The sequence below is a fragment of the Hemitrygon akajei genome, chromosome 17 (genome assembly GCF_048418815.1).
Source record: "Hemitrygon akajei chromosome 17, sHemAka1.3, whole genome shotgun sequence".
Lineage (NCBI taxonomy): Eukaryota > Metazoa > Chordata > Chondrichthyes > Myliobatiformes > Dasyatidae > Hemitrygon > Hemitrygon akajei.
Genome location: NC_133140.1, coordinates 55,242,160 through 55,259,485, shown reverse-complemented (window position 1 = coordinate 55,259,485; position 17,326 = coordinate 55,242,160). Strand labels below are relative to the sequence as shown.

The 17,326-nt window shown below is 44.1% G+C and overlaps 1 protein-coding gene across 1 annotated transcript in view; it reads left to right on the top strand.

Annotated features, from left to right (window-relative positions):
• zcchc14 (zinc finger, CCHC domain containing 14) overlaps nucleotides 1–17,326 on the top strand; it is a 117,897-nt gene that overhangs the window by 33,360 nt on the left and 67,211 nt on the right. Inside the window, exon 3 of the mRNA XM_073070163.1 lies at nucleotides 2,585–2,658. Within this exon, the coding sequence (XP_072926264.1) occupies nucleotides 2,585–2,658 (74 nt within the window). The remainder of the gene's footprint in view (nucleotides 1–2,584; nucleotides 2,659–17,326) is intronic.

The following is a 17,326-nucleotide window of genomic DNA, read 5'->3' as shown; positions in this document are numbered from 1 at the left end:
AAAGTCACATGATCTCTCAATGCTTTATACCCTGTTGGCAATTCTGCATCTGCTGTTGTTAGTGCTCTTTTTGGTGTACATCTCCAATACAAAGCAGTCTCATCAGCATTGTACACCTGCTCAGGGCTTAATTTTTCGTTGGAGACTAACTTGGTGAACTTGTCAACAAACTCTGCTGCTGCTTCCTTGTTCTCTCAACATTTTTCACCACACACTGCACAAAACTAAGCCATGATGCTACTTGAACTGATGAAGCCAGCCTTTACTATAGTTACACTCATAATCCAGTCCTAGTTCTTCATGAAACACTTTTACTTGTTCCTTCACCATATCTCCAGATGGTTCAACACCTTCACTTACATGAAGATTGAACCACGTTATCAGCACTTTATCTAGTTCTGAACTTCTTCAGTCTTTCATTGTTTTTCTTACACACATCTTTCTTTGAGCCACTATCAGCAAAAAAATGTAGCAGTTTTTCTTTCTGTTTCTTTATATCGCACACTGTGGAAGAGCCAATGTTGTAACACTTGCACAAACCTTTAACCGATACACCACTATTCAGTTTTTTTTACCCCCAAGAGTTCAACCTTATCTTTAATGGACAATGTGAGGTTATGGGGAAGAAGGCCGGGAGTGGGGCTGGGGAGGGGAACAAAGGATCAGCCATGATTGAATAATGGAGCAGACACAATGGGCCATATGGCCTAACTCTGCTCCCATGTCTTATGGTCTATGGTCTTGAATCTAAAGACGTCACTGAAGCATTTCCAACCATATTCAGCCAGAGAAGCCAAATTCATGATACATCATGATTTTGTCTTGACATCCTATTGTAATGTAGGTTTTCACAAATAAAACAGCAGAGATGTTTTATGTTTCAGAAAAGCCATAGCAACTCATTTATTGTACATCAAAAGCTGAATACAAAGCGCACTAAAAACCGTTTTTGTAATTAAGTCACCATTTTAGACCAGCATCTTAGTGAAACCCCAACTCAACGTCAGTAGTTGTGAATTATGTACATTTCCACCATTTACGTTACCCTACAGTAATAGAGCCCAGTATTAAGCCGATTCAATGAAAACTGGATACAGCACAGGCTAAGAGACCAGAAATGTCTAACCAGAAGATTAGAATACATGGGACCAAGGATGAAATAACAAATTGGAAACAAAATTGGCTTTGTGATAAGAGACAGAGGGTGGTAGTAGAGGATTACCTTTTAAATTGAAGACCTGTAATCTGACGATATGCTGCAGAGATAATTTCAGTGTCCTTTATTGTTTGTTAAATATTAATGATTTTAAGAGAATGTAAGTAAGTGATAAGTAAATTTGCAGATTACACCAACATTGAGACCACTGATGTTGGAGGACTTAAAAACTCTTTGCAAAGGATGAATGCCTGATGCTTCCACTGGTTTTACTGGAAGGCTTGGAGCTGGTGTTTAGGCATCATAAGAGATGAACACATGTTTAAGGACCCTGAGGGAAAAGTGTGGTTTAGCCTTTAGAGGCACTGTTAGTTTTGTACAAATATCACTTCCTGTTTGTAAGCCTTTTTTTACATCACTTCTTGCACTGGTTAATTGGGATTTTGATTTGAAACACACATGCTAGAAAGACATCCATCTCTATCTGCCCTTGAAACAGCAATATCTGTGAGTCTTGAGCACCTTAGAGTCCTGGAGAATTGCATCACAGAAACAGGGAAAAGGAAATTTACATTACCTAATAATTTCACACTTAGATATGCCTAGAATTTCTGCAGTTGTTATTCAGCAAGACATTAATGCAACTCTGAGAAAATAGCAAAAAAAACAGCTTTCCATAAAATTACATTGGGAAGCAAAACACTATTGTGATAGATGTTATTTTATTTAAACTCTAACTGCTTTACTCTTCCCTTCAATGAGTGCCCTCTGGTTTTAGACATCTAGGTAAAAGTGAAAAAGTTTGAAATCATGCATTGTATCATACCCCACTTAATTTTGTGTATCACCTTTAGCACCTCTACTCCCAAGAAAACAGAGCTATCCAGTCTGTCCTTGTAACTGAAGTGTTCCATCCTACGCAACATCCTAGTGAATCTTTTCACCCTCTTCATTGCAAAGTTGCACTGCTATAGTGTGGCGAGTCAAACTGCACAAATCTCCAGCTATGGTCTAACCAAAGTTTTGAACTATGATCTCTATGTTCGTGTATTCTGTGCCCTAGCTAATGAAGGCTAGTATGCCTATCAAAAATTATCATCTTGCTCTCATCTGTTAATTGCTCTTCCCAAATTATCAGTTAATCAATTTTTTTCTCTAACCCAAGACTACCTCCCTCACTAACAACAACACCAACTTTAAGTTTTTTTAAGTTGACATGGTTTTATAATTGTTGAAATACAATACAGCAAATGGTCTTGTGTTTGGAATACAATACAACAGACTTTATCAACAATCTATGGTTTCCTGGAGTAAGTATTACAAGCTATTGAATACTCATTACTTTTCCTAAGTTTCATTCACATAATATTGCTATATTATCTGTAACAAAGAATATTTCTCAAATATTGTCCCGTTTTTCTTTTTCAGTAAGAATTGAGAGGATAGATCTTAAAGGACTACAACACAAGAAGAATGACAAAATGACTGAATATTCCTTTGAGGTAAAGATTTCTATGATTTGTTTTTGTAGCACATGAAAACAAATAATTTCTTGGAAAACATAAAACTGAAGATGCTGGAATTCAAAACAAAATAGAAAATGCTAGAAGAACAGAATCAAGCAGCATCTGTGGAATGAGAAGGTGATTAAAGTTTCAGGTCAGAGATCTTCCTCAGAAATGAAAAGAGGGAGGGCTTACGTTTTCAAAATAGCTGGGGGAAGCAGTGTAGTAAAAAGTACTATATGGATAAAAGTGAAGACAGATGAAGTGGTAAGGAGCATGAATACAAACCATTTGTAAGGAATATCATGGAAACAAGGTGCGAAAGGAACTTCAGCCTAATGGAAAGCAGTGATGAGCAATTTACCCGATGTTGGAAAATTCAGAGTTTATTAGAGAAGGCTGTAAATTTCACAGATGGATGTGGTACTGTTACTGTAGTTTATCTTGGGCCTCATACCGGCAGTGGAGGAGGTCACAAAGAGAGAAGCCAGAATAGAAGAGTGATGAGTATTAAGCTAGAAGCTCAGGATCAGCTTTACAGGATGAGAATGCAGGTATAAGAATTAAATGAGATATGGTCATGGGTTCTATCCACTATGGTTTAAGAAGAAAGAGGATATCTGTGTGGGAAATCTCAGTATCAGAACAATTATGGCAGATACTGAGAAACTAAGAAAATAGAATGAAGTGCTTACAGGAGGCAGAATAGGAAGAATTAGATTCAAACTAGCTGTGGGAGTCTGTACACTTGTTATGGATGCTTGTGGCTATGTCATCTGCTGAGATAGAGAATCTCATGAAGGAAAGAGAAGAGTCAGGCATGGAAAATACAAAGAATGAGTGCAAAGTAGAATTCAACAGCAAAGTTAATAAAATATTCAAGTTCTATATGAGTGTAAGAAGACCTATGTAAACTTTACATAGTGTCCATGATATGATCTCTTACAGGCACATTTTTCATTTGTTCATACTTAAAACTAAGTCAAGTACCATCTCTTACTGGGCTTGTTATGTACCGATTTACTAAAACAAAATTCTTCTATATGCACTTAAAACAAATATGTTTCTTCTATGCAATGGTGACATATATGTACTTTGATAATAAATTTACTTTGACTTTGATGCACACACTAATGCTTTCTTTATTGTTGCTGGTGTCGGATTCTGGTGTTGAAATCCAAGGTTGTTTTAGAAGTCAGGGTCGAGGCATAAACTTGTTGCTTCATGATAGTTTTATTAAGAATTGATAGAACAAAAGGAAGTTGAAATAAACAGGGACAGAAGTCTTCTACTTGAAGAAGGGAAGCTGAAGAAAGATGGCACCTGACATAATACAGCTACTTTTTAAAAAAAATTTAAAAATAGGAAAATACCATGAACAAGGATATCCAATTAGAAAATTCTGGTATAAAATCAGCCAATGAGAAATACTCTTTGGGTATAAAGAAGCTAAGAAACATCCAGAATTATACTTTGTATAGCCATTAGAGGCATATTAATCTGCCATGCATGTGACGGCTACTTAAAATACAAGCAGATAATTAAACAGTCAAATCCAACAATTCCCCCTTTGATTCTAAATCATAGGTTTAGATTCATTACATCTGAAAATTCAGGGGCAGAGAAACTTTTGGTAAAATGTGTAAAATAATCAACAACTGCTTAGGTGATAAAATATCGGAGGGCATATAACACGTATATATTCCTCAAAGTATTCATAAGATCATGTCATGGTTAGGCAGATTTGTAGGTACTGCACTTACAAGAGTTTGAACTATTCTGTTAATGATTGCTTTTAAGCAAGTAAAAAGATATAAATTATGATAAGGCATATTAGTATGAATAATACGACTGAATATTGAGTAAATCCAGCTTCCAAGACTTGAATGAATCCAATCAAAGAAATCCCTTCTATGAGATGGATGTATTTTAACTGCTGCTTTACAAATATGATCAGCCAAATTAATTATGTTTTCAGATTTGTCTGGTATGTAAGTACAACATTTCTTGCCTGCAACAGCGCATTCCTCCCTTAACTGCTGTGAAAAGACCTAAAGCCAGAGGATTTTGAAAAACCATTTTAACACATGGCAACAATTTTTTTTTGTTATTTTTCCCAAGGCTTCAGCAATGTCATTGCTTACCTCATACTTCTTGCAACACCATAAAATGCGAATAGAATTGATGCAAAACTATCTCCTTCTGAACTATCTTGTTTACTTGTAAAATTTGGGAGGTGGGTGAGGGGGCTGAGTCATAAGATGTGACATAAGGTGAGCGTATGTCTCACGGCAGGAGAAACTACCCTAAGTAAAAAGATCCTAACCATTTAAGTGTAAGAGAGGTGGAGGCTCCATTTCCACACATAAAGTATATACTGTTCCATGACCATTTCTTATGCCTATATGGGAGTTCTGTTGGATTGTAATATTTTTCTGATTCTCGCTAAAATTGCAGAATCATTACCCATGTAGGGCAATGTAATTGCATAAACTATACCCCACAGGAATAGTACCTTACGCACTCAGGCATAAGGTATTGTTTACTGTAAACAGATGGAAGGACGTAACATCTGTCATGAACATTAGAAGATGTATCCCAGGATAGAACATGAATAGGGTCAGGTATGATAGTCCCTAAATTATATTTACATAAATGATCCAGTTTATGATGGTATGTGGGTGGCATGATCATTGTATATTTATGTCTCCCTTGAGAATAATGAATCACAGGCATAATGTCTACATCGCCATTCCTGGAATACTCAATAAAGAAAGTGTGTAAGAGCATGTTCTGGATCTGTAGGAGTGCCTAGCATTGGTGAATATTTTGAAGTGTGTGGTATAGACATGCCCAGCATTTGGAGTCATTAACTGCATCAGCAAATTAATGTGATATTGGCAAGTATATATTATGAGTCATCTCAACTAGCACATTATGGATAGGGAAAATAGGATAAAAACAACAACTATTAATATCACAATAAACATCATAATGTTCATTAGCTATTGACTTGCTTGAAGTCTTACAGTTCCTTAGTGATTTGCTCACTGTAGCCCAGGAAGAGTAGACTGTGACTGAAAGGTTACTATTACATTAACCACAGTGCTTGTTGTCTTTGTCTAGTAACACTTAGTGTGATTCCAGTGACTTGCATGTAACCACTTACCTTCTACTTTCACTGTGAGTTGATAATTAACAGCACTCGATAAGGACCATCCCGTCCAGCTTTTAGTGGTTCCTTATGCAGTTTCATAACCAGGACCTATTTGGCAGGAAATGGTGTGTTGCTCTTCTGTTGGATCACTCCAAGCAGCAGCAATCTGTTGAGAAGCAGACTGTACTGCTTGAGTTACTTTCACACAACAGTCAATTAAACTGTCTGCCATAATGTGTACATCAGCCTCTGAGATCAAGGGTACCCTGTTATCATGTCAAATGGACTTACTGTAGTTTAGTTTTCCTTGTTTGGGGTTGCTCTGATGCTACATAAGAGCACAGGAAGAGCTGTAGGCCATGGTATGCCTTCTTCATGATACTTGTCAATCATTGTTTGATGATTCCATTCATTTGCTCGACTTACTCTGATGACTCTAGAACAGGGGTTCACAACCTGGTGTCCATGGACCCCTTGCTTAATGGCATTGGTTCATGGCATAAAATAAGGTTGGGAATCCTGGTCTAGGTGATGTGGCCAATGAAAAGTCCACTCAATGTTCATCAGTCGACATAATTACTGACAAACACTCCCAGTGAAATGTATTCCTTGGTCAGAGTCCTATCTACGACATAAGTCCTTGTTCAGAGTTTTTGCCTTTTGTGTGGCAGTGGCTTTCCTTGCTGGATTAACTTCCACCCACTTCATACTGGTCCACTATTAGCAGTATGTCTGAGTATTCTTAACACCATGGTGAAAGGGATGTAGTTTAGTTGTAAATGTAAAAATGGACCAGGTGGGACAGGAGCACTTAATTGTGATAGCTTTTCCATTACTCCAGAATTTGTTTTCTGGCATGTCATGCATCTTTCAAATGTTTGTTGAGCTTTTGCCATGGACTTTGGATTCTATCACCATTCGGAGAATCTGTCAGTCATCTTTTGCACTCCAGTATGACCTTGGGAGTGTATTTGCTGTGCCAGATAAAGAAGCAGCTCAGTTGGAGCTACTAGTCCATGACAAGTGCCATATATCTGTACTCCATCACTGTTTAATGTACCACCATCCTCCATTCAGAACCACTTTTTCTGTCTGGAGCATTGAACTTTCATCTCCCAGATATCTAGTATGTTCATCTGTGACACAGAGTTCAACTTTGTTTCCATAATACCGGTTCTTGGATTCACTGCATACATTCTTGATACTGTGGCAACCCACTTTCTGCACAGGCGAACCGGTTCACAAGTAGCCAGCGCGCGGGGGGAGACTTTGGTAATGCACCTCTGACGTCATTCCCGCCCGGAGAGGGCGGGCGCTAGGGATTTAAATGCCAGCGCCGCGAAGTTTGAATAAACTAGTCTCGAAGCGACTTACCGACTGCGTGTCGTTATTTCAGCGCTGTGTGTAGCACATCGCTACATTGGTGACCCCGACGGTCCAAACGGGATTTGGACCAAAGATGACCGACTCTTCAACTGTTAACGCAGCTTTGCTAAAACTGCCGACTTTCTGGACGCTGCGACCACGCATGTGGTTTAGCCAAGCAAAAGCCCAGTTCCAGATTCGGCAGATATCCTCTGATTCCATGTGTTACTACGACGTGGTGAGCACCCTTGACCAGGAGACAGCCGCCCAGGTTGCGGATTTCATACAGTCGCCCCCGGAAGAAGGCAAACATGAAGCATTCAAGGCGCTGCTCATTGGGACCTTTGGCCTCTCACGGCGTGAGCGGGGTGCCCGCCTGCTTCACCTGGACAGTTTGGGAGACAGTCTGCCGTCAGCATTGATGAACGAGATGCTGTCCCTGGCTGACAGACAGAAGCCCTGCCTCATGTTCGAGCAAGCGTTCCTAGAGCGACTGCCCAAGGACATACATCTGCTGCTGGCCGACGCAGATTTCAGCGACCCCCCGGAAGGTGGCAGCCCGGGCAGACGTGCTGTGGAAAGCCAAGAGGGAGAGCGTGGCGTCCATCCGTCAGATTACCAGGCCACGCGCCCAACAGCAGACCAGACCAGGCCCGGCAGGGGGGCACACACAACACAGAGGCAGGAGTGAGGAGGCCAGTGAACAGTGGTGTTTCTACCACCAGCGGTGGGGCACAAAAGCCCGCCGTTGTCGCCCGCCCTGCAGGGGCCAGGGCCAGGGTCAGCTGGCGCTAATGACTATGGCGGCTGGCCACCAGGACAGCCTCTTGTATGTCTGGGACAAATAGTCGGGACGCCGCTTCTTGGTCGACATCGGAGCAGAGATCAGCGTCTTGCCCCCAACAGGGTACGACACCCGCAATAGGGAGCCAGAACCCACCCTGAGGGCCGCAAACGGCAGCACGATACGGACCTACGGCACCTGCACAGTGCAGCTGCAGTTCGGTGCCAGCCGGTTCACGTGGGACTTCACACTGGCCGCGGTGGCCCAACCACTCCTGGGGGCAGACTTCTTGCGAGCTCACAGCCTGCTGGTCGACTTGCAAGGGAAAAGACTGGTACATGCCGAGACTTTCCAGACATTCTCCCTGGGTGAAGCCAAGTGCCGGCCCCACACCTGGATTCCATCACGCTGTCGGACAACAAATTCACCAGAATCCTGGCGGACTTTCCATCGATTCTGGCACCGCAGTTCACGGCAGCCATGCCCAGACACGGGGTACAGCACCACATTCCGACCCAGGGACCACCCCTCCACGCCCGCACACGAAGGCTCCCCCTGGAAAAGCTCCGCCTGGTGAAGGAGGAGTTCAAGAGGATGGAGGAATTGGGGATCGTACGGAGGTCCGACAGCCCATGGGCCTCCCCCCTGCACATGGTGCCCAAAGCTGCCGGGGGTTGGAGACCATGTGGTGACTACCGCAGACTGAATGAGGCTACCACTCCAGACCGCTACCCCGTGCTGCACATACAGGACTTTGCAGCAAACCTGCACGGGGCAAGAATCTTTTCAAAGTAGACCTCGTCCGGGGATACCATCAAATCCCGGTGCACCCTGAAGACATCCCCAAGACAGCACTCATCACCCCGTTCGGCCTGTTCGAGTTCCTCCGAATGCTGTTCGGCCTGAAGAATGCCACACAGACGTTCCAGCGGCTAATGGACGCGGTGGGACGCGACTTGGACTTTGCGTTCATCTATTTGTACGACATCCTTATAGCCTGTAGTAGTCGCCAGGAGCATCTGTCCCACCTCCACCAGCTCTACTCCTGCCTGAGTGATTTCGGCCTCACGATCAACCCGGCCAAATGCCAGTTCGGTCTCGATACCGTCGACTTCCTGGGCCACAGGATTACCAAAGATGGGGCAACACCTCTGCCCGTCAAGGTAGACGCGATCCGCCACTTTGCCCAGCCCAACACGGTCAAAGGCCTGCTGGAATTCGTTGGTATGGTGAACTTCTACCACCGTTTCCTCCCCTCAGCAGCCTGTATCATGCGCCCTTTGTACACCCTGATGTTGGGTAAAGGCAAGGACATTACTTGGGACGAGGAGGCTGCGGCCGCTTTTGTTAAAGCCAGGGAAGTCTTGGCAGATGCCGCGATGCTGGTGCACCCCAGAACGGACGTTCCGACCGCCCTCACGGTGGACGCATCCGACACAGCAGTCGGTGGGGTGCTGGAGCAGCTCATCGAGGGGCGCTGGCAACCCCTGGCGTTCTTCAGCAAGCATCTACGACCACCCAAACTCAAGTACAGTGCTTTCGACCGGGAGCTGTTGGCACTGTATCTGGCAATCCGGCATTTCAGGTACTTATTAGAAGGCAGGCCGTTCGCCACGTTCACGGACCACAAACCGTTGACCTTCGCGTTCACGAAGGTGTCCGATCCCTGGTCGGCTTACCAGCAGCGACATCTGTCCTACATCTCCGAGTACACGACGGACATCCAGCATGTCTCGGGAAAGGACAACGTCGTGGCGGACGCACTCTCTAGACCAGCTGTCCAGGCCCTGTCCCTGGGGGTGGACTATGCAGCACTGGCGGAGGCGCAGCAGGCAGACGACGAGATGCCCAGCTACAGGACTGCAGTCTCGGGTTTGCAGCTGCAGGACTTTCTCGTAGGCCCAGGTGATAGGACCCTCCTGTGCGACATGGCTACCGACCAACCTCGCCCCATTGTCCCGGCAGCCTGGAGGCGGCGAGTTTTCGACTCCATACACGGTTTGGCGCACCCATCTATCAGGACAACCGTCCAGCTGGTCTCCAGCAAGTTCGCGTGGCACGGACTTCGCAAGCAGGTCAGTGAATGGGCCAGAACGTGCGCGCAGTGCCAAACAGCCAAGGTGCAGCGGCACACTAAAGCCCTGCCGCAGCAGTTCGAACCCACCCACCGGAGGTTCGACCACATTCATGTGGATATTGTGGGCCCCCTACCAGTGTCCCGAAGAGCGCGGTACTTCCTAACTATGGTAGGCCGGTTCACGAGGTGGCCAGAGGCGGTCCTGCTCACTGACACATCTGCCGGCTCCTGTGGCTCCTCCCACAGACCCCTGCTGACTGCTCCTGTGGCTCCTCCCACAGACCCCTGTATAAAGGCGATTGAGGCCTGGGTCCGGCCTCATTTCTCCAGGACGTAGTGTTGTTCATTCTTCCAGTCAATAAAAGCCGATATCTCGTTTCTTACGTCTCAGAGTGAGTTATTGATGGTGCATCACCTCCAGCCTGTGGTCGGCTGTGGCCAGCCTGTTGGGAATGCAGCTGCACCACACAACTGCCTACCACCCACAGCGAACAGACTGGTGGAACGCTTCCATCGTCACTTGAAGTCGGCTCTCATGGCCCGCCTGAGAGGACCTAACTGGGTGGACGAGCTTCCCTGGGTCCTGCTTGGAATTCGTACAGCACCCAAAGAGGATCTGCACGCCTCGTCAGCCGAGTTGATGTACAGCGCTCCCCTGGCTGTCCCAGGAGAGTTCATACCAGCCCCAAGGGGGCAAGAGGAAGAACCCGCAGCAGTCCTGGACAGGCTATGCGAAAGGCTCGGCAACCTGGCCCCCGTACCGACTTCACAGCATGGACAGACCCCGACCCATGTACCCAAAGACCTGCAGAACTGTAAGTTTGTGTTTGTACAAAGGGGCGGACACCGGGCACCGCTACAGTGGCCGTACGAGGGGCCATTCAAGGTGATCAACAACAGTGGGTCCACGTACGTTCTGGACATTGGGGGGAGAGAGGAGGTTTTAATGGTGGACCAACTCAAACCAGCCCATGTGGACTTGGCACAGCCGGTCGAGGTTCAGGCACCGCGGCGCAGAGGCAGACCTCCCAAACAGAGGCTGATCCAGACTGTGGACATTGGGGGGTGTATCGCCGGTTCTAGTGGGGGGGGGGGGTTATGTGGCGACCCACTTTCTGCGCAGGCGAACCGGCTCACAAATAGCCAGTGCACGGGGGGAGACTTTGGTAATGCACCTCTGACATCATTTCCGCCCGGAGAGGGCGGGCGCTAGGGATTTAAATGCCAGCACCGCGAAGTTTGAATAAACTAGTCTCAAAACGACTTACCGACTGCATGTCGTTATTTCAGCGCTGTGTGTAGCACATCGCTACAATACTTTTATTTCTTGCTGTGCTGCTGTTTTTGCAGTTTTGTCCACAAATGCATTTCCACGGTTTTCCATTGTAGTCATTTTGGAGTGGCTTTTTCATTTTTATATAGCAACTTTTCATGGCAGTTGTACTAGTTGGCCATTCTTGATTGGGATTCCTACAGCAGTAAGAAATCACCTTTGTCTCCACAAGTTTCCATAGTCATGAACAATTTGAAAAAGGTATCAAGAATCAGTGTAGATATTAGCTGATCTTCCTTCTGCCAACTTAACAGGCTTCAATCAAAGCTTTTAGTTTAGCCTGCTACACAGAGGTACCAGTAGCTATGCTTCCTGTTGCCAGCACTTCATTTTCATAAACAACTGCTCATCCAGCCATTCAGATTCCTATTTCAATCATTGAGGAACCAGCAATATATAGAATCATGCTTTTAGCAGAGTGATAGCCAACAGGACACTGTTCGTCTCCATGTTCAAGTTAAAACTGCTCTCATGTTTTTCTCATTGACGTACGCAGTGAATGATTTACCTACATCATGGATTCCTAATGCAGATGCAGGACACAATGCTGCTTTTAAAGTTTGAAATGCTTTCAGTTGTTCTTCATCAAAAGTCACAGGGTTGTCTTGAGTACAGATCATTGATTGGCTGAACAATTTCAGCATATGAGTAGATGAATGCTCTGTTGTCATTGCACAAACCCAGAAATGACTGGAGTTGCTGAACTATTGTGGGAGGTTTTGCTGACTTAACAGCTTTAGCCATTAAGTTTTTTGTCCCAAGTAAATTACTTCCCCTCTTGTTGTAGTTGTGCCTTGTCTAGATTTGCTTTGTGATCCTCAGAGGACAGATAATTGAGCAAATACAGCACATCATATTCATAGAAACATAGAAAACCTACAGCGCAATACAAGCCCTTCGGCCCACAAAGTTGTGCCAAACATGTCCCTATCTTAGAAATTACTAGGCTTACCTATAGCCCTCTATGCTCCATGTACCTATCCAAAAGACTCATAAAAGACCCTAATGTATCCGCCTCTACCACCGTTGCTGGCAGCCCATTCCATGCACTCACCACTCTGAGTTAAAAAAAAAACTTACCCTGACATCTCAGTACCTACTCCCCAGCACCTTAAACCCATGTCCTCTTGAGGCAACCATTTCAGCCCTGGGAGAAAGCCTCTGACCATCCACAGATCAATGCCTCTCATCATCTTGTACAACTCTTATCAGGTCACCTCTCATCCTCCTTCACTCCAAGGAGAAAAGGCCGAGTTCACTCAACCTATTCTTGTAAGGCATGCTCCCCAATCCAGGCAACATATTTGTAAATCTCCTATACACCCTTTCTATGGTTTCTACATTCATCCTGTAGTGAGGTGACCAGAACTGAGCACAGAACTCCAAGTGGGCTCCGACCAGGGTCCTATATAGCTGCAACATTACCTCTTGGCTCCTAAATTCAATTCCACGATTGATGAAGGCCAATACACTGTATGCCTTCTCAACCACATAGTCAACCTGCGCAGCTGCTTTGAGTGTCCTATGGACTCGGAACCCAAGATCCCTCTGATCCCCCACACTGCCAAGAGTCTTACCATTAATACTATATTCATGCTGTCTGCAGCATTGGACACAATCCGAATATCATTCACATTTGTATTATAGTCGAATCAAGGTCTGGAAGATCTCAGAGCCATGTGAGAGACAGTGGGAATGTTGTGTAGTCCTTGTGGTAGTCTCGTCTTCTGATATTGTTGATCATCAATTGTAAAAGCCAACTGTGATTGGCATTCAGGTGCCAGTGTTACTGAGCAGAATCCATTGCCCATATCAATAACTGTAAACCACTTGTGTGACGGGCTCAGAGCATTGAAAATAATTGATGGATCTGCCTCTGTATTGTTTGTCAATGCATCGATTAGCAGTGGTTTCATCTTCAGTCTTGTGTGTCTTCACTTACGTGGTCTTTATTGCAGCAAACTGACATAGCTGTCAATCTTATTGTTTCATCATTATCATCTTCACTTGAGTCATTTGGGCCACCATGTCATGTTCATACTGTAATTCTTTGGAGCTCAGATGGTGGCACTTTCACAGAGGACTGTAATTCTCATTTGTAAGTTGAGATGGCATTGCTGTTCAGGGTGACTGCTTGAGATGAGCTGTAATTTCTTGAATGGAGCTTCAGAAGTACATGTTCCCCTGGGCGGAGCACTAGAAGTAGTGTAATTGAAAGACTACCCACTTGAAGTCGTGGCTGCGTCGCCTGAATCTGACTCAGTTTGTTTCTAAGTCCTGAATAATGCACTTCGATTGAATTAAAAACAGAAGAGATACTGCAGGTACTGGAAATCCAGAGCAACACACAAACACAAGTTCCTCCAGCAGTTTATGTCTGTTAACTTCGATTGAATTACTGTGTTTTTTGTTCATTTGGTTAATAGAGATTTACTCTTTAGATGTTTTACTGTTTTTGTAATTTATTACAAGTTTCATGTTTCTTTTGATTAAAAAAGACTGCCCAGTTAACCCTTTCAATCATTCACACATTCAATCAAACCGACCACGTAGTCTTCTCTTGAAATCAGTAGCAGGCATTTTCTTGATCTCAATACATGCCTTTGTGTTCTTAATAAACCTAAGTTTGTTGGTATTTTGATTTGGACTTTTTCATTAATTTTATCCAACTGTGATGTTTCACTCAAGTAAGAGTTCTTAGTAAGCTTTATGGCTTTGGTAATTGTTTTGATTGAATCTTAATGTGCATGTACTTTGATTACTTAGATCGCAATCTTGAAATTTTAAGTTTGTTCGCAACCTGAATTTGAACAGGAGTAAGCCAGTTGCCCCTTCATTGTTCCCCCACCATTCAATATGATCATGACTTATCTATAGTAGCCTGAACTCCCCTCTGTCCCAGTTCCACATAACTCTTAGTTCCTTGATTTTTCAATTATTTGTAGATTGAATGAGCTGGCCTCCACCACACTCAGGAGCGAAGAATTCCAGAGATTCACTACCCTCTCAGAGAAGTTTGTACATAGTTTTAAATGACTGACCATTAATTTTGTGGCTATCCTCATGTTTGTGGAACCTCTCAGCACCTACCCTGTCAAGTCCTCTTAGGGTTTTACATTTTTATTCTAATTGTAATAGGCTCTTTCAGCTGCTGATTTAACCTTGGCCTAATCACAAGACAATTTACAATGACCTACTAACTGGTATATCTTTGAACTGTGGGAGGAAACTGGAGCACCTGGAGGAAACCCATGCAGTCATGTGGAGAATGTGCAAGCTCCTTACAGTCAGTGATGGGAAATGAACCTGGGTTGCTGGTACTGTAAAGCGTGATCCTAACCTCTTTGCTACCGTGCTGCTCCATATATGTATGATTAGCGTCAACCCTCGTGTTTATAAATGCCATTGAATATAAATCCAAGCTGTCTACCCTCCCTTGAGGACAATCTTCCTATTCCAGCAATTAGGATAGAAGGCAGAGGGTGGTAGTAAATGGAGAGTATTCAGTCTGGAGGTCAGTGATGTTTCTGGGGTTTCTGTTCTGAGACCCCTGCTCAGTGAATTTTATAAATGACTTGAATGAGGAAGTGGCAGGGTGGGTTAGTAATTTTGCAGATGATATAAAGATTGGTGAAACCGTGGATAGTGTGGTGGGTTGCTGCAGATTGCACTGGGACATTGACAGGATGCAGAGCTAGGCTGGGAAATGGCAGACGTAGTTCAGCCTGGAAGAGTGTGAAGTGCTTCAATTTTGAAGGTTGAATTTTAAGGCAGAATACATGGTCAACGATTAGATTATTAGCAGTATGGATGAACCCAGGGAACTTGGGGTCCATGTCCATAGATTCCTCAGAGTTGCTGTGCAAGCTGATAGGGTGGTTAAAAAGATGTATGGTATATTGGCCTTCATTAATCAAGGGATTTAGTTCAAGAGCCACGGCGTAATGTTACAGTTCTATAAAACCCTGGTAAAACCACACAGAGTATTGTCTTCAGTTCTGGTCACCTCATTATAGGAAGGATGTGGAAGTTTTAGAAAGGGTAAAGAGGAGATGTAACAGATTGTTGCCTGGACTAGAGGGCATGTCTTGTGATGATAGGTTAAGTGGGCTTGGGCTTTTCTCTTTGGAACAGTAGAGGATGTGAGATGACTTGATTGAGGTATACAAGTTGATAAGAGCTATTTTCCCCCAGGGCAGAAATGGTTAATACAGGGAGGTATAACTAAGGTGATTGGAGGAAGGTATAGGAGGGATGTCAGAGGTAGGTTCTTTGCACAGAGAGTGATGGGCACATCAGACACCCTGTCAGGAGTGGTGGCAGTGGCAGCAGATACTTTAGGGGTTTTGGCACCTTTAGATGGGCACATGGATGATAGATAAATGGAGGACTATGTAGTAGGGAATGGTTAGAATGTTTAGAAGAAGAATGTGAGCTGCCTTAATGACTGTGGCCCAGTAGCACTCACATCTATAGTGATTAAATGCATTGAGAGATTGGCCATGACTAGACTGAACTCCTGCCTCAGCAAAGACCTGGACCCATTGCAATTTGCCTATCACCTCAATAGGTCAACAGCAGACACAATCTCAATGGCTCTTCACACGGCCTTAGACCACCTGAACAATACAAACACCTCTGTCATTGACTATAGCTCAGCATTTAACACCATCATTCCCACAATTCTGATTGATGAGTTACTGAACCTGGGATTCTGTACCTCCCTCTGCATTTGGATCCTCAATTCCTAACTGGAAGACCACAACCTGTACAGATTGGTGATAATATTTTCTACTTGCTGATGATCAACACTGGTGCACTTCAGGGGTGTGTGCTTAGCTCTGCTCTGTGTGTACCCGTGACGGTATGGCTAGGCATAGCTCAAATACCATCTATAAATTTGCCGATGATACAACTATTGCTGGCAGAATCTCAGATGGAGACGAGAGGGCGTATTGGAACGAGATATACCAACTAGTGGAGTGATGTCACAGCAACAACCTTCCACTCAACGTCAGTAAAACAAAAGAGCTGATTGTGGACTTCAAGAAGGGTGAGATGAAAGAATACATACCAATCCTCAGAGGGATCAGAAGTGGAGAGAGCGAGCAGTTTCAAGTTCCTGGGTGTCAAGATCTCTGAGGACCTAAGCTGGAGATGCAGCTATAAGGCAAGACAGTGACTATACTTCATTAGAGTTTGAAGATATTTGGAAAATCAACTAAAACACTCAAAAACTTCTATAGATGTAACTTGGAGAGCATTCTGACAGGCTGCATCACTGTCTGGTATGGGGGTGGGGGGAGGCTACTGCACAGGACCGAAAGAAGCTGCAGAGGGTTGTAAATTTAGTCGGCTCCTATCTTGGGTACTCGCCTACAAAGTACCCTGTACATCTTCATGGAGCAGTGTCTCAGTAAGGCAGAGTCCATTATTAAGGATTCCCAGCACCCAGGGCATGCCCCTTGCTCATTGTTACTATCAGGCAGGAGATACTGAAGTCTGGAGGCATACACTCAGCGATTCAGGAACAGCTTCTTCCCCTCTGCCACCTGATTCCGAAATGGACAATAAACCCATGAACATACCTCACTTTTTCAATATAGTTTCTGTTTTTGCACGATTTTTAATCTCCAATACAGGCAGTCCCCGGGTTATATATGAGTTCCATTCCTGAGTCCGTCTTTAAGTCAGATTTGTATGTAAGTCGGAACAAGTACATCCTGTATTATTTAGCGTCAGTTAGTCAAACATTTGTCTTAGTATATGGTATATATTTTACCTTTCTATGCATATAAAACACTTAAGAAATGTATGTATTCTAATAATTAAACCACTGCATTGCTTAGTAATAATTGTAGCTTTCACAAGGGGCCTTTCACATGCTCCATTATTCTTACTTTATCCGTTATCCTTTAAAATTGTTCCGATCGTTGACTGACTGTAGCT